Source organism: Phyllopteryx taeniolatus, chromosome 3 (genome assembly GCF_024500385.1).
Source record: "Phyllopteryx taeniolatus isolate TA_2022b chromosome 3, UOR_Ptae_1.2, whole genome shotgun sequence".
Taxonomy (NCBI): Eukaryota; Metazoa; Chordata; class Actinopteri; order Syngnathiformes; family Syngnathidae; genus Phyllopteryx; species Phyllopteryx taeniolatus.
The window spans coordinates 14,507,261-14,533,020 of record NC_084504.1 but is presented as its reverse complement, the minus strand read 5'-3'; the positions used below and the strand labels follow the sequence as shown (position 1 = coordinate 14,533,020).

At 42.7% G+C, this 25,760-nt stretch overlaps 1 protein-coding gene across 2 annotated transcripts in view; it reads left to right on the top strand.

The window, feature by feature from the left end:
- LOC133474931 (phospholipid-transporting ATPase ID-like) overlaps window positions 1–25,760 on the top strand; it is a 45,480-nt gene that overhangs the window by 1,777 nt on the left and 17,943 nt on the right. The window contains exons 2-16 of one of the 2 annotated variants that reach the window (XM_061767118.1): window positions 5,793–5,881; window positions 5,981–6,039; window positions 8,754–8,867; window positions 9,096–9,194; window positions 10,560–10,621; window positions 13,797–13,869; window positions 16,786–16,856; window positions 16,925–17,007; window positions 17,081–17,239; window positions 17,323–17,411; window positions 19,341–19,534; window positions 20,123–20,331; window positions 20,422–20,465; window positions 24,797–24,962; window positions 25,041–25,229. In XM_061767118.1, coding sequence (XP_061623102.1) covers window positions 5,839–5,881; window positions 5,981–6,039; window positions 8,754–8,867; window positions 9,096–9,194; window positions 10,560–10,621; window positions 13,797–13,869; window positions 16,786–16,856; window positions 16,925–17,007; window positions 17,081–17,239; window positions 17,323–17,411; window positions 19,341–19,534; window positions 20,123–20,331; window positions 20,422–20,465; window positions 24,797–24,962; window positions 25,041–25,229 — 1,654 coding nt within the window. In that variant the 5' untranslated portion in view covers window positions 5,793–5,838. The remainder of the gene's footprint in view (window positions 1–5,792; window positions 5,882–5,980; window positions 6,040–8,753; window positions 8,868–9,095; window positions 9,195–10,559; window positions 10,622–13,796; window positions 13,870–16,785; window positions 16,857–16,924; window positions 17,008–17,080; window positions 17,240–17,322; window positions 17,412–19,340; window positions 19,535–20,122; window positions 20,332–20,421; window positions 20,466–24,796; window positions 24,963–25,040; window positions 25,230–25,760) is intronic. The other variant, XM_061767119.1, reaches the window with a different exon arrangement.

The window sequence follows — 25,760 nt, the reverse complement described above, 5'->3', positions numbered from 1 at the left end:
TGCCCTAAAAACACCATACCAACAGTGAAGTTTGGAGGTGGGAACATGGTGTGGGGCTGCTTTTCAAGAAATGGTACTGGTGAACTTCACATTATAGAAGGAAGGATGAATGGGCAAATGTACAGAGACATTGTTGACAAAAATCATCTGCCATCTACAAGGATGACTAAAATGAAATGAGGGTGGACATTTCAGTAGGATAATGATCCAAAACATACTGCCAAGGAAACTCTCAATTGGTTTCAAAGAACAAAAATAAAGCTGCTAGAATGGCCCAGCCTGACTTGAATCCAATCAAAAATCTGTGGAAAGAACTCAACCTCAAGGCTCATCAAAGAAGCCCACGGAACCTTCACGATTTGAAGACAGTTTGTGTGGAGGAATGGGCCAAAATCACATCAGAACAATGCATGCGTCTAGTTTCTCTATGCAGGAGGCGTCTTGAAGCTGTTTTTTCAAACAAAGGCTTTTGTACAAAGTATTAAATAAATACCAGTTGCGTGTTCAATACTTTTTTCCTGTGTGATTTCACATTATTACTTAATTTCTGAGCTTATTTGGTCTACTTTTTTGTATGAATGGATTACTTGGGTTGTTCCCAACATCTGGTGAAATCTTCGTCAATAGAATACATATTTTCTATCCATTTTCAACACCACTTATCCTGGTTAGGGTCGCGGGGCGCTGGAGCCTATCCCATACATATTATATATTAAATATATTTAAATAATAATATATCATTTAATATATATTAAATGTTATATTGTATTTAAATATTTGTATATATATATTGAATTATATATATAATTTGCAAACATCTACTTCACTTTGGAAAACCATGCTCAACATTTCCCCTTATTTTTTGACATGTTATGGACCAAACCATTAACTGAATCATAATTGGTTAATGGAAAAAATGTCAGTTTAATATATTCAATCATTCATTCACTTTCCGTACCGCTTATCCTCACTAGGGTCGTGGGCGGGCTGGAGCAACAATTTAAAAATGTAAAACTACATTTAAATACTAAGATCTTTCATTTAAAGTGGACATCCATCCAACCACTTTCCATACCGCCTATCCTCACTAGGGTCGTGGGCGTGCTGGAGCCTATCCCAGCTGACTTCGGGCGAGCGGCGGGGTACACCCTGAACTGGTAGCCAGCCAATCGCAGTGCACATATAAACAAACAACCATTGCCACTCACATTCACACCTACGGGCAATTTAGAGTCTTCAATTAACCTACCATGCATGTTTTTGGGATGTGGGAGGAAACCGGAATACCGGAATAATGTCGGACCCTGTTAATTCATGTCAAATGTTTACAAAAATATGTACATTCGGTTCAATAAAGACTGAATTGTCTTCAATGGTATAAAAACACATTTATTAGGTTTAGTGAAAACTCAAAAGTGTCTACATTGTTTACGGAAACTTGGTACATTAGGTTTATAGACGACTAAATTGTTTTCAGTAGTACAAAAAAACTTATCTTCATTGAAGACTTAATTGTGTTTAGTGTTACACAAACAAATGCGTTTGGTTTGTTGAAAATCCTAATTCGTTTAAAAGTTTTACAAAAACATGCTTGAAATTATCGTCATTATTACAAAAGCGCATTTGATGGGTCCACAGAAGACTCGAAACAGTCTTGTAATAAAAAGACTGCTTAGGCTTATCAAAGACTGAGTCATCTTAAACGTTTAGAAAAGCATATACGTTAGGTTCATTGAGGGCTGTAAATTGCCTTCACTGTTGCGAAAACGTACGTTGGATGCTTTGAAGACAAGATTGCCTTCATTGTTACTAAAACTTATGTTCGGTTTAGTAAAGAGTTAGGTTACCAAAACAAGACCATCATTTGTCTAAAATGTTTACAAAAACATCTACATTAGGTTAATTGAAAGTCATTAAACATAATTTTTGGAACAATTCACACATAATTTTAATAAGGTAATACTCTTCACAGTAGTGTATTGTAACTTAAAAGTCTTTCATGGACATTAAAAGGCTTATAGAAGTCATTAATTTGATCTTCAATGAATGAATGTAATTATTCATCCGCAGAGGTCAATTAAAATGTCAGGGGTTTAATCAAGTAAGATGAGATGAGGCCCGATGGCTCAAGTGAATTATTCAGAGCTCAATTGTTCATGTCTCCATGTGCTGCACTCCTGAGTATCTGGCTGAGAGTTGCCATTGTCGCGCCAACATCGCGTCAAAAAGTTAAAAAACACCTTAGGTCTGTCAGAGTCTAACTTTGATGTTACAAAAACATGAATGGTACAATTAAGTGTGTTGGAGACTGTTAATTTGTCTTAAGTGGTCTTTCATGTTTACAAAAATGTGTTCGGTTCATTGAAGACTAAATTAGCTCCAGTGTTTTAAAAAAACGTACATTATGTACAGTATACATGTACTTAATATTGTATACGGTACTTGCTTTGTCATTTGTTTACAAAAACATATATTAGTTTTGTTGAAGTCCCTGAATTTTTGGGGATGGACACAAAAAACACGTTTGGTTTGTGGATTTCCCAGAGGTGGGCTCGAAGCTGAGGCAGACATAGTTGAAATGTTCATATCTGACAGGAACGGTAGTGAGCAGGTGGAATGAATCACAGACACTGTGTTTGGTGACTTGTTGTTATTATTAGCTTGCGGATTTGATAAAAAAGAGCTGCTGATAAAGCGCTGCAGTCCAAAAGTGAGCTTGGAAAGATGTTGGAGCATTCCTCAAAAGTCCAAGCGGGAGGTGTTTCATTAAAGGACAACATTCAACTCTTTTTTGACTTTTCAAAGCAAAAACTTTGTCCTGTACAAAAAAGGAACTTTTTCCCCCCCCCCGAAAGAGGCCTTTTCACTCCGTTTGCTATTAGACGTACCAAAGGAAATGCAGCTGCTGCTTTATCTGTCACAGTAGTCCATTGTTAAATGGAAGTATGCTACGGGCATGGCCACTTTCTCTTAATTCCGGATGACTCATCAAAGGAATGTGATCTGAGGTTATGTTCACATCAACAATCTAGTCAAAACAGGAAATGTTTTCTTTGTCAAAACGTTTTTTCATATGGATGACAAAGTAAAAAAACAAAACAAAATAAACAGATCGTTTTCAACATTAATATGGAAACGATAATGGTGTTGATTTTAAGTCCCATCAGAGACCAAAATACCGGTATCGTATTGCAAAATCCGACATAAAATGAGGTATTTGTTACTGCATTTCTCGGTTTACATCGCTAAAATATGCTTTGCATGTTTTTAAAGATTAGAGTAGATAAAACCTTTTGAGCGGTCAGTAGCTCTCTGAACAAAGATTGAACCATTTATTTCTCGTAATTTGACGAAAAGAGCATGAATTGATAACAGAAATGAAGACTGTGTGGCAGGCAGAGTAAACGGAAAATTGATCGCTGATTGGGCCAGAGCTGTTAAATGTTAGGGAACGTCCGTATTTTGTTATGAAAATCGCTCGTTCCAGCTGTAACACTGTACAAATTTCTTGAATGAGTTCGATAAAATAAACACTATTGTAAAAACAAACAAACAAAACGGCACGTCCACATTGAACTGTCACCCTACCTCCCTGCTTTTTGGGTACTACCGGTGACTGCCTGCTGCACGCTATTTTATGACAATCGTTGGCTATCAAGCCTGGGAGGCGAAAGTTCTCTTTACGTCCGTTGTCAACGCATTATAAGTCACGAATCATCGCCTCCATGGCACCGAATATGCTACACTTACAAGTATCGTTATCACGAGGGGGAGGACAGGAAAGCCATGCTAATCGCTAAGCTAACATAGCATGGTGTCACCAAACACTGAAAATACTGTAAGTGATTTAGTGATACAGTATACTTGTCACATATTATTGTGGGCGGCTGTGGATCCGTAGGTAGAGCAGGTTGTCCAGTGACCAAAGGGTAACTGGTTCGAATCCCAGCTACGACTGTCCGCATGTCGAATTGTCCTTGGGCAAGACGCTGGACCCTAATTTGCTCCCAGTGGGCCTGGCAGCGCCTTGCATGGCAGCAGTTGCCCATTGGTGTATGAATTTGTGTGAGTGGGTGAATGTGAGGCTTTGTCAAGTGCTTTGGGCACTGTGATGGTGGAGAGAAAGTGCTATATACAGTAGCTAGCTGCAAAAACTAAATTGAATTGCATGACACATTGACCATTGACACTTCAAGCGTACGTCGCAGTAATAAATATGCGTGTTTCAATTCGGCGCCAAGCGGAATCAGGTCTTTTCTTCCCCAATGGGCTGTTAATTTCAGCTGGGAAAGCCTGTGAGCCTGCTTAGCCAGAAGAAGGGTCACCTTTTATTGTCATGAACATGCATGCATGCACACGAAATTTGTTCTCTGCATTTAACACATCACAGTGAACACATATGAACACATGCAGCTCCTTCTGACCTTCTCTGTACTTCTCCATCAACACCCTCAATGCAAATAATGCATCTGTGGTACTCTAAAACCATACTGTTGCTCATAAATACTTCATTCTGTCCTGAGTCTAGCCTCCCTACTCTTTCCCATCACTTGTGTGGCTAATCAACATTATTCCTCTATAGTTCCCACAACTTTGCACATCACCCTTATTCTTAAAAATGGGCATCAGTACACTTTTCCTTCATTCCTGTGGCATCTTGTCATCTTCTAGAATTCGGTTGAACAACCTGGTCTAAAGCTCCACCACTCCCTCTTTTATATGCTTCCGTACCACTACAGGTACAATATGTCATCAGGACCAACTGCCTCAATCCCTCTGTCTAGCCAACCTGTATAGAGCTTCGCTCCTTCTTTACTGTCCAACCTGGCATACATGTCATCATATGCCTCTTGTTTGGCCATGGCCACTTCTACATTCGCTCTATGTCGCATCTCCGTGTATTCTTTTCTCCTCTCCTCAGTCCTGTCTCCCACTTCATCTTAGCTAACCTCTTTCCTTGTATGCTTTCCTGTTTTTATTTACATTTTTTACAACTTCATTGGAATTGGTGTTTGTACTTCATTAAAAATATAGTAATAACATAATTAAACAGAAGGTAAAGAATCAAACAGTTTGTGGTGATGGTTTGTGTTCAAATATCCATTGCTTAAAGTGTTATAACACTGTGACTATCCATTCTAATCATGAGCCCGTCTATTGCGTTGTGCATTGTGTGTAGTATTAAGTATTAAAATAGCTTGCCAAAGATAAGTTGTGTGGTTGTTTTAAATACACGTGAAAATCTTTATTTTATGTTCATACTGATAGTAAACTGCATGTGTTGCTACCATTTGTGTTCAAATGTAAGTTGTTTATAATTACCGCAATATGGATGCTAGTTTTGTTAGCCCATCTGTGGCATTTCCCATTATGTGTTAGCATTAAGCTATCAGACTTTCGTTAATGTGGTTTGCTTAAATATGTGTAATTCTCTTTTTTATGTTGAGTTTTACAGTACTCTTGAATTGGTAGTGGCATCAAACAGCTTGGGGCCTCTTTTTTGCCAAACTGCTGCTGAAGTGAGTTTAGTTGAGTAAACCACCACCATACAGCGCTCGTATCTCAAATTTTTGTTCGAAAGTCAAACCAATAAATTTGCCTAACGATGGCTCTTATCTGGAAAAAGTCGAAAGTTGAGTCACTCTGTAGCTCACCTCAAATATGGCCCCTATTGCCTGTGAATATCAAAGAGTGATTTGATTGGATGCTCAGTCTGTGCTTTGACCTTCTCGGCAATATCAGGACAATCCAGACCTGTTAAAATACGTGTTAACATTGATGCTTTTCCGCAGACAATGGCTGTGACGATGATGGACTGATAGCAGAGAGGAAGAGAAGATGTCGTTCTTTGGTCTCAATTGTGTCAGGAAGAAAGAGCGAGGTAAACTTGATGAGGCTTGCATTTTGATACAGAATTTTTTTAATTTTTATAAATGAACATTGATCATGATTGTTTTTTCTCCCCCCCCCCTGATGTCAGAGCTGGAGAGGAAGCTTAGGGCTAATGACCGGGAATACAATCTCTCCTTTAAATATGCTGTAAGTGTCAATCACCTTGTAGTGTTTTGCTTTTTCTTTTTCTTTTTGTTACACAAGCACCAAGAACGGCGACCCGTTGTTTGTGTACTTTCTGTGGGCGAGGAAGCAGTCCAGCTGCTGATCACAACCACCTGGACAATGAGGGTCTCACTCCCACTGCCTCTGAGCCTCCACTAGTTAAACATTTCCTATAGCCTTCTACAGAAACAAAACAGCCAGGAGAAATCCCTCTTGCACAACAGCAATAAATAGAATGTCTAGAAATATTCCATCCATCCATTTTCTTCCGCTTAACCGAGGTCTGGTCGCGGAGGCAGTAGCTTTAACAGGGACGCCCAGACTTCCCTCTCCAAAGCCACTTCTTCTGTGGGGATCCCGAGGTGCTCTGAGGCCAGCTGGGAGACATAGTCTCTCCAGCGTGTCCTGGGACATGCCTGGAACACCTCAGCAAGGAGGCGTCCGAATCAGATGCCCCAGCCACCTCATCTGGCTCCTCTCAATGTGGAGGAGCAGCGGCTCTACTCTGAGCTCCTCCCGGATGACCGACCAAACTCTGACAGTGGTCCCACAGGACTCCCTGAGGGACACTGTCGAACACCTTCTCTAAGTCCACAAAACACATGTAGACTGGTTGGGCGAGCTCCCATGCACCCTCGAGGACCCTGCCCAGGGTGTAGAGCTGGTCCACTGTTCCACGGCCAGGACGAAAACCACACTGCTCCTCCTGAATCTGAGATTCACCTTCCCGACGGACCCTCCTCTCCAACACCCCTGAATAGACCTTACCAGGGAGGCTGAGGAGTGTGATCCCCTTGTATTTGGAACACACCCTCCGGTCCCCCTTCTTAAACAGGGGACCACCACCCCAGTCTGCCAATCCAGAGGCACTGTCCCTGATGTCCACGGGATGTTGCAGAGGCGTGTCAACCAGGACAGCCCCACAACATCCAGAGCCTTGAGGAACTCTGGGCAAATCTCATCCACCCCGGGAGCTTGCCACAGAGGAGCTTTTTAACCACCTTGGTGACCCAGACTCTACTTCCTCATGGGAAGGCGTGTCGGTGGAATTGAGGAAGTCTTCGAAGTATTCTCCCCACTGACTCACAACGTCCCAAGTCGAGGTCAGCACCGCCCCATCCACACTATACACAGTGTTGATGGTGCACTGCTTCCCCCTCCTGAGATGCCGGATGGAGGACCAGAATTCCCTCAAAGCCGTCTGGAAGTCTTTCTCCGTGGCCTCACCGAACTGCCCGAATGTTTGCTTCAGCAATCACCAAAGCTGCTTTCCGGTACCTATCAGCTGCTTCAGGAGTACCACAGGCCGGAAAGGCCTGATAGGGCTCCTTCTTCAGCTTGATGGCATCCCTCACTGTTGGTGTCCACCAACTGGTTCGGGGTTTTCCGCCACGACAGGCACCGACCTCCTTACGGCCACAGCTCCGGTCAGCCGCCTCAGCGACGGAGGCGCGGAACATGGTCCACTCGGACTCAATGTCCCTGCCTCCCCCGGAACATGAGCAAATTTCTATCTGAGGTGGGAGTTGAAACTCCTTCTGACATGGGATTCTGGCAGACGTTCCCAGCAGACCCTCACAGTACGTTTGGGCCTGCCACGTCGGACCAGCATCTTCCCCCACCATCGGAGCCGACACACCACCAGGTGGTGATCAGTTGACAGCTCTGCCCCTCTCTTCACCCTAGTGTCCAAAACATGCTGCCGCAAGTCTGATAATACGACCACAAAGTCGATCATCGAACTGCGACCTAGGGTTGCCTGGTGCAAAGTGCACGTGTGGACATCCTTATGCTTGAACATGTGTTCGTTATGGACAATCCGTGATGAGCACAGAAGTCCAATAACAGGACACCGCTTTGGTTCTGATCGGGGTGGCCGCTCCTCCCAATCACCCCCTTCCAGGTCTCACTGTCATTGCCCATGTGAGCATTAAACTCCCCCAGCAGAATGATGGAGTCCGCAGCGCGAGCACTCTCCAACACCCCCTCTTAGGACTTCAAAAAGACTGGGTACTCTGAACTGCTGTTTGGTGCATAGGCACAAACAACAGTCAGGACCCGTCCCCCCACCCGAAGGCGGAGGGAGGCTACCCTCTCGCCCACTGGGGTGAACCCCACCGCCTTTCGGCTTAGCTCCTTCTTTACCACAATGGATCGATACAAAGTCCGCATCACTGCAGACGGTGCACCGATCTGTCTGTCGATCTCCCGTTCCATTCTTCCCTCACTCGTGAACAAGACCTCCTGACAAGGGACTCTGCCAGAGGTTCTTAACAGACCCTCACAATACGTTTGAATTTGAGGACTCCAAAAAGGGTGGGTACTCTGAACTGCTGTTTGGTGCATAGGCACAAACAACTCTCAGGACCCCCCTCCACACCGAAAGGCGGAGGGAGGCACCCCTCTCAAGAGGAGTGGTACCAGAACCAAAGCTGTTTGTGGAGGTGAGCCCGACTCTATCTAGTTGGAACTTCTCAATATCGCACACCAGCTCGGGCTCCTTCCCTGCCAGTCAGGTGACATTCCACATCACTAGAGCGTAGAGCTGTAGCCGGGGATCGGACTGCCAAGGCCCCTGCCTTTGGCTGTCACACAGCTCACCACGCACCAGACCCTCTTGGCCCATCTCACAGGTGGTGAGCCTACAAAGTTGTTACATAACACCAAAAGCTTGCCGTGTGCTTCCTCCCTGCCAGACGAACGCCATCAAGACCTCCAAATACAACTTCTTCACTTTCCTACCTCTCAACCTCTTTGAGCAGTTTCAGAGGATCGCTAATGCCTACTTTCTGTTCCTGCTGGTGCTCCAGGTATGCCAGGATGCCCTTGCTCCTGTTAGGTGTTGCTCTGTAGCCTGTTTAGACAGCTAGTTGGTACTTGATTGTTCATTAATTTTAAGCCTCATTTTATAGACTTGGAAATTTTGGCAAATTTGGCAGAGTCGTTAACAACACTTGTTTTTGGTGTGTCAAATTTAGACAGACATTTTCACTTTACAGGGACTTTAACTGTGCTTAACTTAATCTATTTTCCATCAGGTGATTCCTGAGATCTCCTCACTTTCCTGGTTCACCACTGTGGTGCCTCTTGTGCTGGTGCTGTCAGTCACCGCCGCCAAGGACGCCACTGATGACATTGTAAGGGCCTCACCTACCTTAATCCGTTGCCTCACACCTATTTAGTCCTTCTACGATAGGACAAGGATCCATATTTGGTAACCTAGTGAGTCCTCCCAGTTATGCAAATTTAATATTCAACATAAACTTATTTTGTAATGATGAAATAGATTTGTATTTTTAACTCATTTTAAAAATGAGTTCAGGGTATACCCCGCCTCCTGCCCGATGATAGCTGGGATGGGCTCCAGCACTCCTGCGACCCTTGTGAGGATAAGCGGCTCAGAAGATGGATGGATGGATTTAAAAAATAACAAATATATATGCAAATTAATATCAATATAGTTGAAATAACTAAATGAATGAATGAAAATAAGAAATGCATTTGAAATATGTAAAATTGAAAATGAATTGATAAAACTATATTTGACTGTGAGTCAAATCTAGTTTATTGCTGAAAACTTGTACTATCATGTGGAGAAGCATAGGAACTGACTAAATTCCCCTTAAACGGCTAGTTGCGTCACCCTGATTTCACAACATGCTTCCTGTTCCCCATTTTTCTGACGAGCTATTATGTTGCGCTGTTAAAGAAACTCAACTACTTCCCATTGCAAGACGCACTCATGACAGTTTACTCTAATAGTTTAGGAGTGCTAATGTGGAAGGTGAGAAACAAAGACTAAAGGCTTCTTTATACTCTCACGGGCGGTGACCACGCTGACGTCACTGCGGCTATCCCGCGCGCAGTTTGCCTTTATACTTGACCGCAACCCACGCGCGCAGTTTTGAAAATGTACTGCAGTTCTCCTCCAAGTTGGGGGTGTCGCTACGGCTGGTATTGGCTAGGACATCACAGGGTGGAGTTTCCTCTGCATTTATGGCCAATTCCGGTAGCTGTTTTTACTTTCCTTTCTGGAACAAGGAACAAAGCAACAACAATGGCGACCGTGGAACAGTGTCTGCTAAAGCAAATTGACCTAGATGACCAGTTGATACGTTTAATTGTGCTGTAAAATCGATCAAGAAGCCGGTGGCGTAGATGGTACGTAGAACCAAGGGGAACGCTGAGTATGTCATCACAGCATGTGACTAAAACGGATCAATCACGAGAGATGATCTCCGCAGCATTCTACGCCCAGCAACAATTTTTGCCGTGTGCGTGTCAAATGACGCAGAGGGGCCGTGCGGGCCAATGCGTCGGTCACGTGATGCAATGTGGGCGCTGTCGGCCGCGCGAGCGCTGGAGTATAAAGAGGCCTTAAATAACCTGATCTCGTAGCTTAAACATTAGCTCAGGTACACAGAGAGTTACAGACTTTAATGAACTAGAATGCGGAAAAGCGGATAAAAAAATCTAACATTTTATCTTTCCTTTGCTTCTAGAATCGCCACCGGAGTGACAATCAAGTCAACAACAGAAGAGTCCAAGTCCTCATCGATGGAAAGTAAGTAATTTAAAAAAGAAAATTCAGGTCAACAGAATGCAAAAAAACAAAAAACAAAAAAACAACAACAATATTGTTGCCACTTAGGTGGTTTAGCGTATGTCCAGTGAGTGGGACTATGTAAATTAACGCTTGTTGCTTGGCAGAATTCGAGGCAGAAGACTCCACTGCCCTATATGGCTGTTAGCCCTTAGCTCTGTAACCAAAATGCTAACATTACGCTACTAACGTGAGGCCTAGTTCCTATCCACGAGGCTTGCAAGCTCAACCAACAAAAATGATTGATGTTATGGGTGTTGAGCCGATGCGGTTAGACCCTTATCTCACTGGCCTGGAGACAAGCTGACGACCTGATGGCGACTCGAGTCTCTGCTGGTTGCGGTGACGTCTCGTGGAGTTGCAGTGAAATTGAACATGTACGATTTAATTGGAAACCTGACTATACTATATAGAAAACCTGTAATGTGGCTTAATGTGACAAATCTGCAATCAGTCATCACCAAATTTTATGTGGAGATCTCTACGTATGCCCACTTCAACCTCTGAAATTATCAGAACGATCACTCCAATATTTAGGATTTTATTGACGTTAAAGTTAAAGCATTTTGAATAAAACAGAGGATTGTCCCCGTGTCTGCACTCTGGCAGCTGCGCGTGGAGCACAGACACCGATGAAACTTCAGGACACGTTGCCCCTGCATTAGTTCATCGGCAAAAGAAAAAAAATACAGTACTTAGGTCAATAATTTATCAGTGATGTAAGTATTCATTTCTTTTGCTGTCAAACTCTCAAATAGGGGGCGGGCATTCACCTGCGGCTGCACCCGCATGCAACCGGCACCGCTTGTTGTAATTATAATGTTTTTATAATTGTGAGAGGCCAAAATTGAAATCATGATTAAAATTTGATTAAATGCCCAGCCTGTATATTAGAAGTGTAAATGGTTTTGTCTGAATTCAGAGTTGTTAATTGTATTGCATGTTCTCCCCGTGCCTGCGTGGGTTTTCTCCGGGCACTCCAGTTTCCTCCCACATCCCAAAAACATGCATGAATTGGAGACTCTAAAGTGCCCGTAGGTGTGAATGTGAGTGCGAATGGTTATTTGTTTGTATGTGCCCTGCAATTGGCTGGCAACCAGTTCAGGGTGTACCCCACCTCCTGCCCGATGATAGCTGGTATAGGCTCCAGCACGCCCGCGACGTTAGTCTTATCTGGGCATTACGTGTTGTCTTTCTCAGACGTGTTGTCTGTCCCACACCGCTGGAGTTTTTTTTCTTTTTTTTTAATAACTTGATCGGCGGTCAGATATTTACAGTACCACAAAGAAAGACACGCGACAAGGCTAAAAATAAACTAGCTTTTGGATTCAAATATAATGTACACGATGGCGACGCGGAGTAAATATCTTTTGCGGGGAATTATGACATTAAAGCCGATCAGCATAAAATGCTAATTATCGGCAGATACCGATCAGGCCGATAAGATCGGTGTAAGGTCTACAAACAATATTTTGGTCTCCCGGGTCTCTGAGTCGTCACGAATGGGCAGTCTCGGTGACATCTCCACCAGTGAGATAGGCCCTTTGGCTCTGCAGCCTGTTGAGCCAGCTAGTTGCTTCTGAATTAAACACATTAATGACTCCATTGCTTTGAAGCGTAGTCACTGCGACAAAACTTGTGCTTTGACTTCCTGTTTTACTTGGCTTTGCCGCCTCTTAACGCAGCTAATTGGTTCAAGATTACCGTAAATTCTTGTGTATAATGCAAATTTTTTCCCCAAAAAAATTCTCAAATGTCAATAGTGCGCATTATACATGGGTATAGGAGAAAATGAAAAAGACTTTCACATTTTATAAATGTATGCCGCCTTCTAGGTTATGAAAAAGCTGTACACTTTCATTCCAATATGCTACCACCCCCTAGAGGTTATGCAAAAGTTGTACACTTTCATCGTAGTATGCCACCTAGAGGTTATGAAAAAGGTGTAGCCTACACTTTCATTCCAATATGACGGGGGTACGTATGACTGCATAGATGGACAGTTGTGCTCATACGTTTACATACCCAGGCAGAATTTGTGAAATGTTGTTGTTGTTTTAAGTACGACTTATGACTGAACAACTACCATCATTAATTTATTTTTGGTTATGTTTTGTTTAATGATAATGCTTTTCTGAAATGCTAGACAATTTAATTTGAATTCCATTAAAATAAAATTAAATGTGTTTCGCCTGGCCCTTCACGTTTTCTTTAAAGAATTGTACACACCTTACAAATTCTGCCTGGGTCATCAAACATGAGCATAACTGTGTTTTCTCATTTACTAAAAAGTAGGGCTGGGAATTTCAAAATAAGAGCAAGTAAATAAAGTATTATGTTTTCGAATAAAGTGCTTAACTTCAGAATTCGTTTTCATCATATGGGTAGAAGCAAAATCATGCATTGTAAAAATGCATTATACATAGGTTGAAGGGTTTTCCAGACTTTTGAGGTCAACTTTGGGGGTGCCCATTAAACACAAGAAATTACAGTAACTGCGACCTCTGGTGCTTGCTATCAAGTGGTGAAAACCCGTAAATTGCGCCATTGTTTTGAGACATAGCAGCTTGTTTAGGCAGCCACTTTATTCTGGTTGGGAAAAACAACCATCAGTGGTTGCTACCAAGTAGTGAAACCCCATAAATATATCTATTGCATTGAGATGCAGTGATAGCCACAAAACATTACATTTTTCTTCCTGTTATGACCTCCTCTGTTTAGGCAGCTAGTTGATTCTGTCTTAACTGCACTGGTTGCTGCCCGTTAATGACTCCATTGCTTTGAAATGTAGTCACTGCTACAAAACATTTCATTTTAATTCCTGTTAGGATTTCCTCAGCAGACCGTTAGGCAGCAAGTTGGTTGTGAATGTTTTCTGCTGGTTACTGGTAATAGTGTTGCTGAAAGCAGAAATACAGACTGAGTAGAAGTCTGTTTAAGCAAAATCACTCATTAAGCGAGCCAATTGATTGTTCTGTATTACAACAAAGTAACAACAGGAAACACTCCAGAAATTTCGAGTCGTCAGTACAGCTACCGCTATCCGACGTCCGGATTTGGGCTGGGTTTATTTCCTGAAATACAAACACTTCATTTGTTTTGCAATCAAACCTAACATCCTGTTTCCTCCCGCCAGACTGAACAGCGAGAAGTGGATGGATGTGCAGGTGGGAGACATTATCAAGCTGGAAAACAACCAGTTTGTCACGGTGAGGCATTGATTCCCCCCAGAATTTCTAGAAGACGCCATGCCCCAATTGGCTGCAATGAACACAGGTTGGCCAATCACAGTGGAGTACAGAACACCGGTCCAAAACTTTTCTGTAATTCGCTATATGCACAACGTCATGTGACGGAAAACGGGATAGCTGAATTCCTGTGTATGCTACGCTAACAAGCATGACGGTTTGACGTGATTGTTTGAAGCTGAACTTGCTAAAAAGTTATGGTTTTGGTGTCTTCGGACAGTTAAATACATTTTTATTTTATTTTTTTAATTATATATTTTTAATAATTTATTAATATAAATATATTTATGTAAACAAAGCCTAAACATAGAATATTTTCATCTTTGGTGGCTGTTTGGTGACATCTTGTGTAAAAAAAAAATAAAATAAAATAAATAAATGACATTGTAGAAGTTTAAAGTCCCTATAGTTGCTTTGTCACAGTCCCCTTCGCCATTCACCCGAACCGGGAGGAACTGGTAGGTTACCGCATATACCGGATTACAGTTCACCTCCAGGTTCTGAAAAAAACTATGCGATCACCCAGCCAAGTCTTTGCCAGCTATAACATCAAGGCTAGTTCCATGCTTGTATTATCTGTAAAATATAGTATGGATTTAGCTCGTCTACAAAATGCTAACATTATGCTACTAACACTAGGCCTAGTTACTGTCGCCAGAGCTAACAAGGCTGGCTCCAGGCTCATATTATCTGTGAAAATAATGGTACTCCTTGTTTGCCTGGTATGCAAAATGCTAACGTTAGGATACAAAGGTGAGGCCTAGTTGCTGTCAGTGGTCACTAGCAAGCTTAGCCATCCAAGCTAACAAAACTAGCTCTGTGCCTGTATTATCTATAAAATGAATGAATAAATAAATAAGGTAAGCTGTTAGCTCAGCAGCTGAAATGCGAGCATTATGCTACACACACAAGGCCTGGAATTTCCCTCGGGATTGATAAATGACGTTTTCCTTGGGTATTAATAAAGTTTTTGTCGCTCGGTCTACTGATGTAATTAATCTATGTAGTTGCTATCCAAGTCACTAACAACGCTATCTTTGTGCTTGGATTATTTGTAAATAATAGGATGGTTTTACCTAGTTTACAAAATGCTAACGTTATGGCAGGAATGTGAGGACTAGTTACTATCCATGTAGCTAACAAGGCTAGCTCCGTATTTGTTTTATCTGCAAAAAAATTATATACTGTGTGCTCATTAACCAAGGTGCTAACATGATGCTACTAAGGCAGGCCCAAGTTATTATCCATCGTGCCAGCAGTTTTAGCCAGCTAAGATAAAGAGGCTATCTCCGCGCTTGGATTATCTGTAAAAATAAAGGTATACTTTTGGTAGCTTTTTCACCAAAATGCTATCAAACGCGAGGCCTAGTTACCATCGATGGCGCGAGTAAGTTTACCCACCTAAGCTAACAAGGCTAGCACTGTTTTTGTTTTTTGTTTTATGAGTTTCCAACTAGGCATAGGCCAATTACCATGTGAAAGGTATACTGCGGTTTCGAAAAGTCAAGGTTTCAACTACCGTAACAATGTCCATTACTGGTAATTAACTTGTTTTTATTGGAGGAGGGGTTGGTGCAATATGATTGGCTGCTTGCAAAGACAAGATTTGTCATGCGCTAAACAATCAGCCTCTCTTTGATCTTAGTGAGCAGAGCGTAATGCTGCCTTTTTTTCCCCTCCTTCACAGCTGAGCAATGGGGGAGGGGCGGCAGTGCACACATGTGGAGGGAAGGGTTAGACGTGAGACGAACGTGGAGATAAGGAAACAAGTTGCACTAGCAGGAAAAGGAGACAGTTCAATTGTATTGACAATACAAATTCTGGAGTAAAAAAAAATGTTAACAAAGGTGCCAGTGTGTCTAATGGAACTGTTGCTAACAGTCCCTTCTGAGAGAATCTTCTCCAAAACAGACAGAAGAAACCGGATCAGCTCTTCAAACCTTGAGGCAGTTGGTGTTTCTCAATGGCAATATCCACTGTAGATAAGTTAACTGGATGGGGATTTTTTTTCTTTTGTTTGTACATAATTTAACTGTTTTCTTGTGGTGGCACGGTGGTCGACTGGTTAGATCTGCTTCCCAGTTCTGAGTACCCGGGTTAAAATCCGGCCTCCCCTCTGTGGAGTTTGCATGTTCTCCCCACGCCTGCGTGGGTTTTCTCCAGGTACTCCGGTTTCCTACCACATCCCAAAAACATGCATCGTAGGTTAATTGAAGATTCTAAATTGCCCGTAGGTGTGAATGTCAGTGCGAATGGTTGTTTCTATGTGCCCTGCGATTGGCTGGTGACCAGTTCAGGGTGTACCCTGCCTCTTGCGCGAAGATAGCTGGGATAGGTTCCAGCACACCCAGGACCAGTATGCGGTACGGAAAATGGATGGATGGATGGATGTTGTGTTTTGTACTGATCCTGTTTTTTCACTTTTAATTGCTTCAGTAGAAAAAAAGTCAAAATCAAAAAAATTAACTTTAATTGTAAACACTTTGTTTGGTCTGCTTTTTTATTTTCTAATTTTTTTTGTTGCACTATGTACAGGGGATCACCAACATGTGCTCGCAGGCACCAGATAGCCCCAAAGGAACACGAGTAGCCAGCGGGTCTGTTCTAAAAAATAGCTCACCACTGATGGAACATTTTTATTTACTAAGTGTTCATATTTATTCATTCATTAATTTAAACTTAACATGAAATATGTTTTATTAATATACCAAATATTCTATATTATGTTTGAAAATGTTCAATGGAAAAAAAGTTTTATTTACCCAAATTTTTCAAAATAATGGATTTTTGAGCTGGAATTTAAATAACATAATAGTGATATTTTTGCTCAAGGTTAACATATTGTCTGAATCTTGCCTAATTCCAACTGTCTCCCAGGCTGACCTCCTCCTGCTGTCCAGCAGCGAACCGCTCAACCTAGTCTACATCGAGACGGCTGAGCTGGATGGGTAAGTCTTGGTCCTGGTCCACTACCCGTTGTTGTTTTTTGGCTAAATTTGTCTCTCCTATTCCTAAGTGAGACCAACCTGAAGGTGCGCCAGGCCTTGCCGGTGACTGGGGACCTCGGAGATGACGTCAGCAAGCTGGCGGACTTTAATGGTAAGACAAAAAAAACAAAAAACCTGAAAGCCATCGGAATTCATCTCAAACACCTTGCGTTTGTGACACGAAGGCGAAGTCCTTTGCGAGCCCCCCAACAACCGGCTGGACCGCTTCACAGGGACGCTGGCCTACGCGGAGCAGAAGTACGCGCTGGACAATGAAAAGATCCTACTGCGAGGGTGCACCCTGAGGAACACTGAGTGGTGCTTCGGACTGGTGCTCTTTGGAGGTGCCAGAACGCTTCTTCTTAGACTGAACGTCATTGTCTTCCATATGAAGTCAATGACTCCTTGTTGTCGTTTTTTATTCCAGGCCCAGAGACCAAGCTGATGCAGAACTGTGGCAAGAGCACTTTCAAGAGGACCAGTGTGGACCGTCTGATGAACGTCCTTGTCCTCAGTGTGAGCATCCATGACAGAGTTGTTGCACCCCGTTTTTCATGTTTTGAAAAACACCAAGCAGTCTAAATTATTAGGAATGCGTGATAACCACCAATACCAATAACCTGCTGCTTTCCCAAGCCGATACCAATAACCGATATTATTTTTTTAATGGTTTATATCAGGGGTCTTAAACAATTTACAGAACAAGGACCCCCAATGGAAGGCTCGCACGTGACTTCCTACTTATGTACTACTATGTATTTTGTCTCAATTTGTGATTTATATTAAACTCATCTTATAATACAATGCCTTTTGTTATTGGCACTATACACAAGTACAATGAGATTGAGATGAGATCCTTTGTATAAATGTACCTGCAATCATCCATCCATCCATTTTCTGTACCGCTTATCCTCACTAGGGTTGCGGGCGTGCTGGAGCCTATCCCAGCTATCTTCGGGAGAGAGGCGGGGTACACCCTGAACTGGTCGCCAGCCAATCGTAGGGCACATAGAAACAAACCACAATTCGCACTCACATTCACGCCTATGGGCAATATAGAGTCTTCGATCAACCTACCATGCATGTTTTTGGGATGTGGGAGGCAACCGGAGTACCCGGAAAAAAGCCACGCAGGCACGGGGAGAACATGCAAACTCCACACAGGCGGGGCTGGGATTTGAACCCCAGTCCTCAGAACTGTGAGGCAGACGTGCTAACCAGTCGTCCACCGTGCTGCACTACCAATCAATACTAAGATTTTCAAATAATACACAGGTTCAAATATTTCACAAGTAAGGGAAGAATGGAGCGGGAGATTGACAGGCTGCTCTGGGCAGCATGTGCAGTGATGCGGGACTGTGTATAGGTCTGTCGTGCTGAAAAAGGAGCTGAGCCCAAAGAACAAGATCGTGGATACAAGCGGCCGAAATGAGTTTCCGCCGCAAGGTGTCTGGGCTCTCTCTTAGGGAGAGGGTGAGAAGCTCGGTCATCTGGGAGGGGCTCAGAGTCGAGCCGCTGTTCCTCTGCATTGAGAGGAGCCAGATGTGGTGGCTCGGCATCTGGTTAGGATGCCTCCCGGACGTGTCACTGGTGAGGTGTTCCGGGCACGTCTCACTGGGAGGAGACCCCGGACGTGAAAAGGCCCGGGGGGGGGATGTTGGTGCCGATCAAGCAAGCCGGCAGATGCTGGATACACACTTCCACATTCTCCTGCCGAACGAAGGAGGGCTGTTGTGTGTTTTGATGTGAATTCCATTTGTAGATGATCAAATTCATTGTCCAGAGAGCGATTGTTGGAAAGGAAGATAGCGAGCAGGTACTGTAGGTAGCAGAGTTAGCTGTTGTTACCTTAGCTATTAGCCCATCATGACAACGATGCTTACACTTGCAGGCAAACTGCCCCCTCTTTCCCCTCTGTCAGCTTGAGCTTCATAGGTCGCTGGGTTTTGCCGCGAACGTTGTAGTTACGAATTCAGTCACTGGATGATTGTAATTTCGGAAAGTGCTGGTGATCAAATGCTGATTTGGTGCGGATATTGACTATTTCATGTGTCATTGGTGAGGAATTTTGGTCCAAAAATCCATTACTGTCACGAGCCAATGCAACAGCAGCCGTTTGGCTGGTGGCTGCTGGCGCCAGCGCGCCTCTGAATGATATGGCGCTTGCTAACGGTGCAGGTTTTTTTGGATCGGACTGATCAGTGTGACGTCCTTTTTTTCCAATATCGGGTTGATAATTATTGGTCTGATAATTATCGTGTATCCCTATGAATTATTATTCCAGGCCGCCATCACATTTTTATTATTGCGCACCTAGTGGATGGGTGCACCATAGTCTGGGAATCTTTGTTTTACAGTATTCCCCCCAAACACATTAGGTTTGGTGCACCCCCTTTTTTCTCCCCCATCTTATTGTTTATTGTTAATCAATGATCCCATGTGCAGATCTTTGGCTTCCTGACGTTCATGTGCACCATCCTGGCCATCGGGAACTACTGCTGGGAGCTGGGCGAGGGCTCTGCATTCACAGTCTTCTTGCCCAGGCAGAACGGCAACAACGCCGCTTTCTCATCCTTCCTCACTTTCTGGTCCTATGTCATCATCCTCAACACTGTGGTGCCCATTTCCCTCTATGTCAGGTGAGACCGAAGTGCTATATTTACAGGACTCTAATGTATTTTCTGTGGTTTTAATGTCACTTCTATGGTTGGAACAGATCCTAAAAGTGCGTGTAATACTTATTGACAAAAATAGATCCTAAAAGTACTTGAAAAGTGTGAAAATTTCATACTATAAAAGGTGTGTGAACAATTCCATAAAAACAAAAAATTAAATGATTTATCAAAATTCCCACAACATATTCAGATGGATAGAGATTTTATAAACAATTTCAAAGAACTTCACAAAGTTACAATATGTGCACCGCCTGTGACACGACATGTTTTCCTTTTTTCTTCTACGCATTTTCTAACACACAAAATGCCTTTTAGTTAAAGTCATTCTTGACCCTGGAAAAATGAAAAGATTTAAAAACATTCAATTTAAGAATTGTATTTATGTAGTTTTTACACAACCCGTTAAAATTACAGATTATTTGAGTGAGAATCGGCTATGTTAAGAGCCAGAGATTTTGGGGAACAACCCTGTGCATTACGTTCTCTTAAAAGTAGCATATAAAGAATGTTGCGTTTAAGGCCATTAGAACCATCGCGTTGTTTTTTTTCCAGTGTGGAATTCATCCGCCTGGGCAACAGCTTCTACATTGACTGGGACCGGAAGATGTACCACTCTCGCAGCGACACCCCTGCCGAGGCACGCACCACCACACTGAATGAGGAGCTGGGCCAAATCAAGTATGTGTTCAGTGATAAGACGGGCACGCTGACACAAAACATCATGACCTTCAACAAGTGCTCCATCAATGGCAAGATGTACGGTGAGGAAACTAGACCACCTGAAAAAAGGCCTTGTCGGTTAAGTTGTTACATTCACTTACTGTAAATTGTCCACTGGTGTTTTTTAACAGGTGATGTTTTTGACTACATGGGCCAGAGACTTGAAATTAATGAGGTGAGTTAGTAACAGGTTTTAAGATTTATTTATTTATGCATTTATTTATTTAATTAATTAATGTCTTTCTTTACCTTTGGTCTCGGCCATGTTAATCATAATTTTCTGGTTATACTATGAAACACAGAATGTTTTATTTTTTTATTTATTTTATTTTTTATTTTTTTTCCCCCCAAACCAAAATATACTGACTGCTTTTCTTAATCAATAATAGTACCATAACAAATCTCCCAAACACTTGGGAAAAGGTGTTAGTGTCCGATGAAACCAAGGTTAAACTTTTTACCATAATTCCAAAAGGTTGTTGTGATGACCTGAAAATTTACAACTACACTACAAAGACATTTAATGTTCAAAGTGATGAACATTATTGTTATTTTTATTATTTCTCTAATAATCTCTCACTTTGATGCTGGCAACGCGTTCCAAAAAAGCTGGGACAGAATCAGACATTATCATCTTTATTTGCCAAGTATATCAAAAACACAAAGAATTTGTCTCTGAGAGTTGGAGCCACTGTAGTATAACAGACAACCACTGGGACAAAATAGACTGTACTTTGAGGACGTAAAAACACACTACGGAGTCATTGAGCAATGAAAGGTTACCAGTAATGTGGTAATGCTGATACAATGACAATGATGCAAAGTCTTCAAGCAATTTAGAGCACTGTAATAGTGCAATAATCTGGTATAGTGACAATTGTGCAAATGGTGCAGAGTCTTCAAGAAAGTTTAAAGTGACGAGTAGTGCGATAATCTGGAACAGTGACAATTGTGCAAATAGTGCAGATACAGTGCTGTGGAAAAAATATTGGCCCCCTTCTCAAATACTAATATTTTTGCATAGTTTTCCCACTTTAAGATCATCAAACAAATGTAAATATCAAACAAATACAGACCTCCCAAATGTTACGAACTTCCGTATTTTGTTACAGAAATCACTGAATGTTAACTTGTTAAAGCAGTAACACTGATTGTTCGGGATATTGGAAAATAAATATCCAGCGTCTGACATTACCGGCGCGTCCACATTAAACAACTGCTTCTTACAAAAGTATCACGAAGGGAGGACAAGGAGTGGATCGACGATGTCAATACTAATTGCTAAGCTATCGATACAAGCACTCACAAAACATTGAAATAAGTGATTTGGTGAAACAATACACTTGTCACATAGGTTTGGCTGGAACCGTGTTTTTGCAGAGGGTAACCAACTTTGAACAACAAAATAACAGGCCAATTAATGTGTTTAGAGATGTAAATATAAAATAATAAACGTCCACACAGGACGCCGCGTCTGAACCGGATATGAATGAGTACGTCACTGCACACATCACTTAATAAATATTTGTAATATAAGATCATCTTTATTAGTCCCACAATGGGGACGTTTGCATCGTTTCAGCAGCAATTGTGGATTGAAGAAATAAATATATAATGTAAATAGCATGCAAGATGTAATTACATCTTCTTGCATGTACAAAATAGAAACCAAAACTATTGTCCATACATAACTACACACTATTAGTCGCTCAACAATGTTATTTGTCCATCCATCCAGCCATTTTCTTCCGCTCCTCTGAGGTTGGGTTGCTGGGGCAGTAGCTTTAGCAGGGAAGCCCAGACTTCCCTCTCCCCAGCCACTTAATCCAGCTCTTCTGGAGGGACCCCGATGCGTTCCCAGGCCAGCCGGGAGGCATAGTCTCTTCAGCATGTCCTGGGCTGTCCCCGGGGTCTCCTCCCGGTGGGACATGCCCGGAACACCTCACCAGAGAGGCGTGCAGGTGGCATCTTAATCAGATGTCCAAACCACCTCATCTGGCTCCTCTCAATGTGGAGGAGCAGCGGCTCTACTCTGAGCCTCTCCCGGGTGACCAAGCTTCTCTCTCTATCTCTAAGGGAGAGCCCGGACACCCTGTGGAGGAAAATCATTTCGGCCGCTTGTATCCGGGATCTTGTTCTAACCACAGCTCGTGACCATAGGGTAGGAATGTAGATCGACCAGTAAATTGAGAGCTTCGCCTTTCAGCTTAGCTCCTTCACCACAACGGACCGATAAAAGTGCAGTGATAAAAGAGACGCTGCATCGATCTGCCTGTCGATTTCCTGTTCCCTCACTTGTGAACAAGACCCCAAGATACTTGAACTCCTCTACTTGGGGCAGGATCTCATCTCCGACCTGGAGAGGGCACTCCACCCTTTTTCCGACTGAGGACCATGGTCTCAGATTTGGAGGTGCTGATTTTCATCGCAACTGCTTCACACTTTGCTTCGAACAGCTCCAGTGAGACTTGGAGATCACGGCTTGGTGAAGCCAACTGAACAGCCCATATAAGGGGGTTCAGTACCCTATACTCCCGAAGTACCCCCACAGGACTCCCTAAGGGTCACGGTCGAACGCCTTCTCCAAGTCCACAAAACATGTACCCTCGAGGACCCTGCCAAGGGTGTAGAGCTGGTCCACTGTTCCACGGCCAGGACGAAAATCACACTGCTCCTCCTGAATCTGAGATTCGACTTGCCGACGGACCCTTCTTTCCAGCACCCCTGAATAGACCTTACCAGGGAGACTGAGGAGTGTGATCCCCCTGTAGTTGGAACACACACTCCGGTCCCCCTTCTCGAAAAGGGGGACCACCACCCCAGTCTGCCAATCCAGAGGCACTGTCCCCGATGTCCAAGCGATGTTGCAGAGGCGCGTCAACCAGGACAGCCCCACAATATCCAGAGCTTTTAGGAACTCTGGGCGAATCTCATCCACCCCCGGGGCATTTCCACCGAGGAGCTTTTTAACCACCTCTGTGACCTCAACCCCAGAAATCGCAGAGCCCGTCTCAGAGATTACTTTACTTTTCACTATTAATACAGTATAATTTCTATTAATTATTTATGGTAATTCTTTTTCATCCCTTTTCCGTATCACTTATCCTCACTAGGGTCACGAGCGTGCTGGATCCTATCCCAGCTGACTCTCTGCGAAAGGCGGGGAACACCCTGAACTGGTCGCCAGCCAATCGCAGGGCACATACAACCAAACGACCATTCGCATTCACTTTCACACCTACTGGAAATTTAGAGTTTTCAATTAACCTACCCTGCATGTTTTTGGGATGTGGAAGGAAACCGGAGGTACCCGGAGAAAACCCATGCAGGCACGAGGAGAACGTGCAAACTTCACACAGGCAAGGCCGGATTTGAACCCAATTCCTCAGAACTGTGAGGCAGACGTGCTAACCAGTCGTTCGACGTGCTAACCAGTCGTTCACCATGCTTCCCATTATTTTTCATGGTTTTGTAATTTATTTCTTATTTCATTTATTCAAATGTAGAATATACTTATGTTTGAGTTAAGCAGTGGTTATATTGCAATTTAAATATATATTTTTATTGGTTTTATGGAAGTTATTTTTCAGGATTGACTAATATAATTTTTATTTATTTTATTCAATTGTAGTACTTTCTTATTTTTAGTCACTTTATGTAACCCATTGATTAATAATAAATGGATCCGTTTTTCTCATACCTACTGTTGCTGAATATTGTTCTGAATAAAATAGCTTCATCAAGCCTTTTCTAATATTTCATACTTCAAAATAAGTAAAGTATGCATGATTGTTGTTAATATCGGATCGGATCGATATGGGTATCAGCCGAAATTCAAGGTTGCAATATTGGTATCGGATCGGAAGTGAAAAAGCTGGATAGGGACATCGCTAGTGAGTACTAGACTGACCTCCCAGCAGTTCAGACATGTTTCCAATTAAAAATGTGTGCCGCATTTTGAAGCGCAAAACTGAGAGCGAATTCCACCTGCACAGCTTCAACAATTAATGTCCTCAATCCACAAATGCTTATTGTTGTTAAAACAAAAGGTGATGTAACACAGTAGTAAACCTGCTCCTATCCCAGCCTTTTTGGAAGGTGTTGCAGGCATCAAATTCTAAATGAGTATTTGCAAAAAAAAAAAAAAAAATTACATTTTTTGTATCAGTTTCAATATTAAATATCTTGTCTTTGCAGTGTATTCAATTGAACATAGGTTAACAATTGTATTGTTTTTACACAACATCCCAACTTCATTGGAATTTGGGTTTGTAGAACTATAACTTATACTATATACTATTTTTATAGTAGTATATTTTTTAATACTATTTTTTTTAAATTATTTTGTGGAAACACTCAAATAACAAGCTGCAATTCGTTTAAAAATAGCATGTGAAAAATGTCAAGCAGCCCCGGGTACCATGCGAGGGGGGGGGGGGGGGGGAAACTAGTGGGGAAAAGGTCAGCTGTGGATAGAATATCATACCATAGTGTACCTGTGAGCAGCACACCGAGATGGTGGATTTCTCCTTCAACCCGCTGGCCGACCCCCGCTTCATCTTCCACGATCACGCCCTGGTGGAGGCCGTCAAGCTCGAGACCACCGAGGTGCACGCCTTCTTCCGACTGCTCTCCCTCTGCCACACCGTCATGGCGGAGGAAAAGAAAAAAGGTGATGTCACTAGGTGGGACAAATTTTTTTACCTGTACTGATGGACTAAAAAAAAAAAAAAACGTTGACCTCCTGCAGGGGAGCTCTCATACCAGGCCCAGTCTCCTGATGAGGGCGCTCTGGTCACAGCTGCTAGGAACTTCGGCTTTGTCTTCCGCTCGCGGACGCCCGACACCGTCTCCATCGTGGAAATGGGAGAGCAGTGCACTTACAAACTCTTGGCCATCCTGGATTTCAACAACGTCCGCAAGAGGATGTCCGTCATTGGTAAATTAATACAATCAGCATCAAAACCAGGAAAAGTATTCTGTACGATTTTATAAGTGGGCAGCACAGAGGATAGTGGTTAGCACATCTCTATCGTTCTGAGGTTTGGGATTTGAATCTTGGTTCCTATACACCTCCATCCATCTATCCTTTCACCCATCCATTAAAAAAAATACAAATAATGCAGTATGACCTTTAGGGGGGTGTCGTCGTGTAGCTAGTGGAGGCCATGAGTCATTTTATTTGTTCAAGCTGGTAGAAATGAACAGTGTCATGAAACAGTATTGGGCCCCTTCTCAAATCCTTGTCTTTTCCCATAGTTTCCTCACTTTAATGTTTAAGATCATCAAACAGATGTGAATATTAGACAAATATAACCCAAGTGAACTTGTTGGTGTAAAATGCTGTTTTTAAATGGTGATTTTATTTATAAAGGAAAAACAGCAATTCAAAGTTACCTGGCCCTGTGTGAAAAGTAATGGCCCCCTAAACCTAATAACTGGTTTGGCCATCCTCTCAAGAATTTGAGAA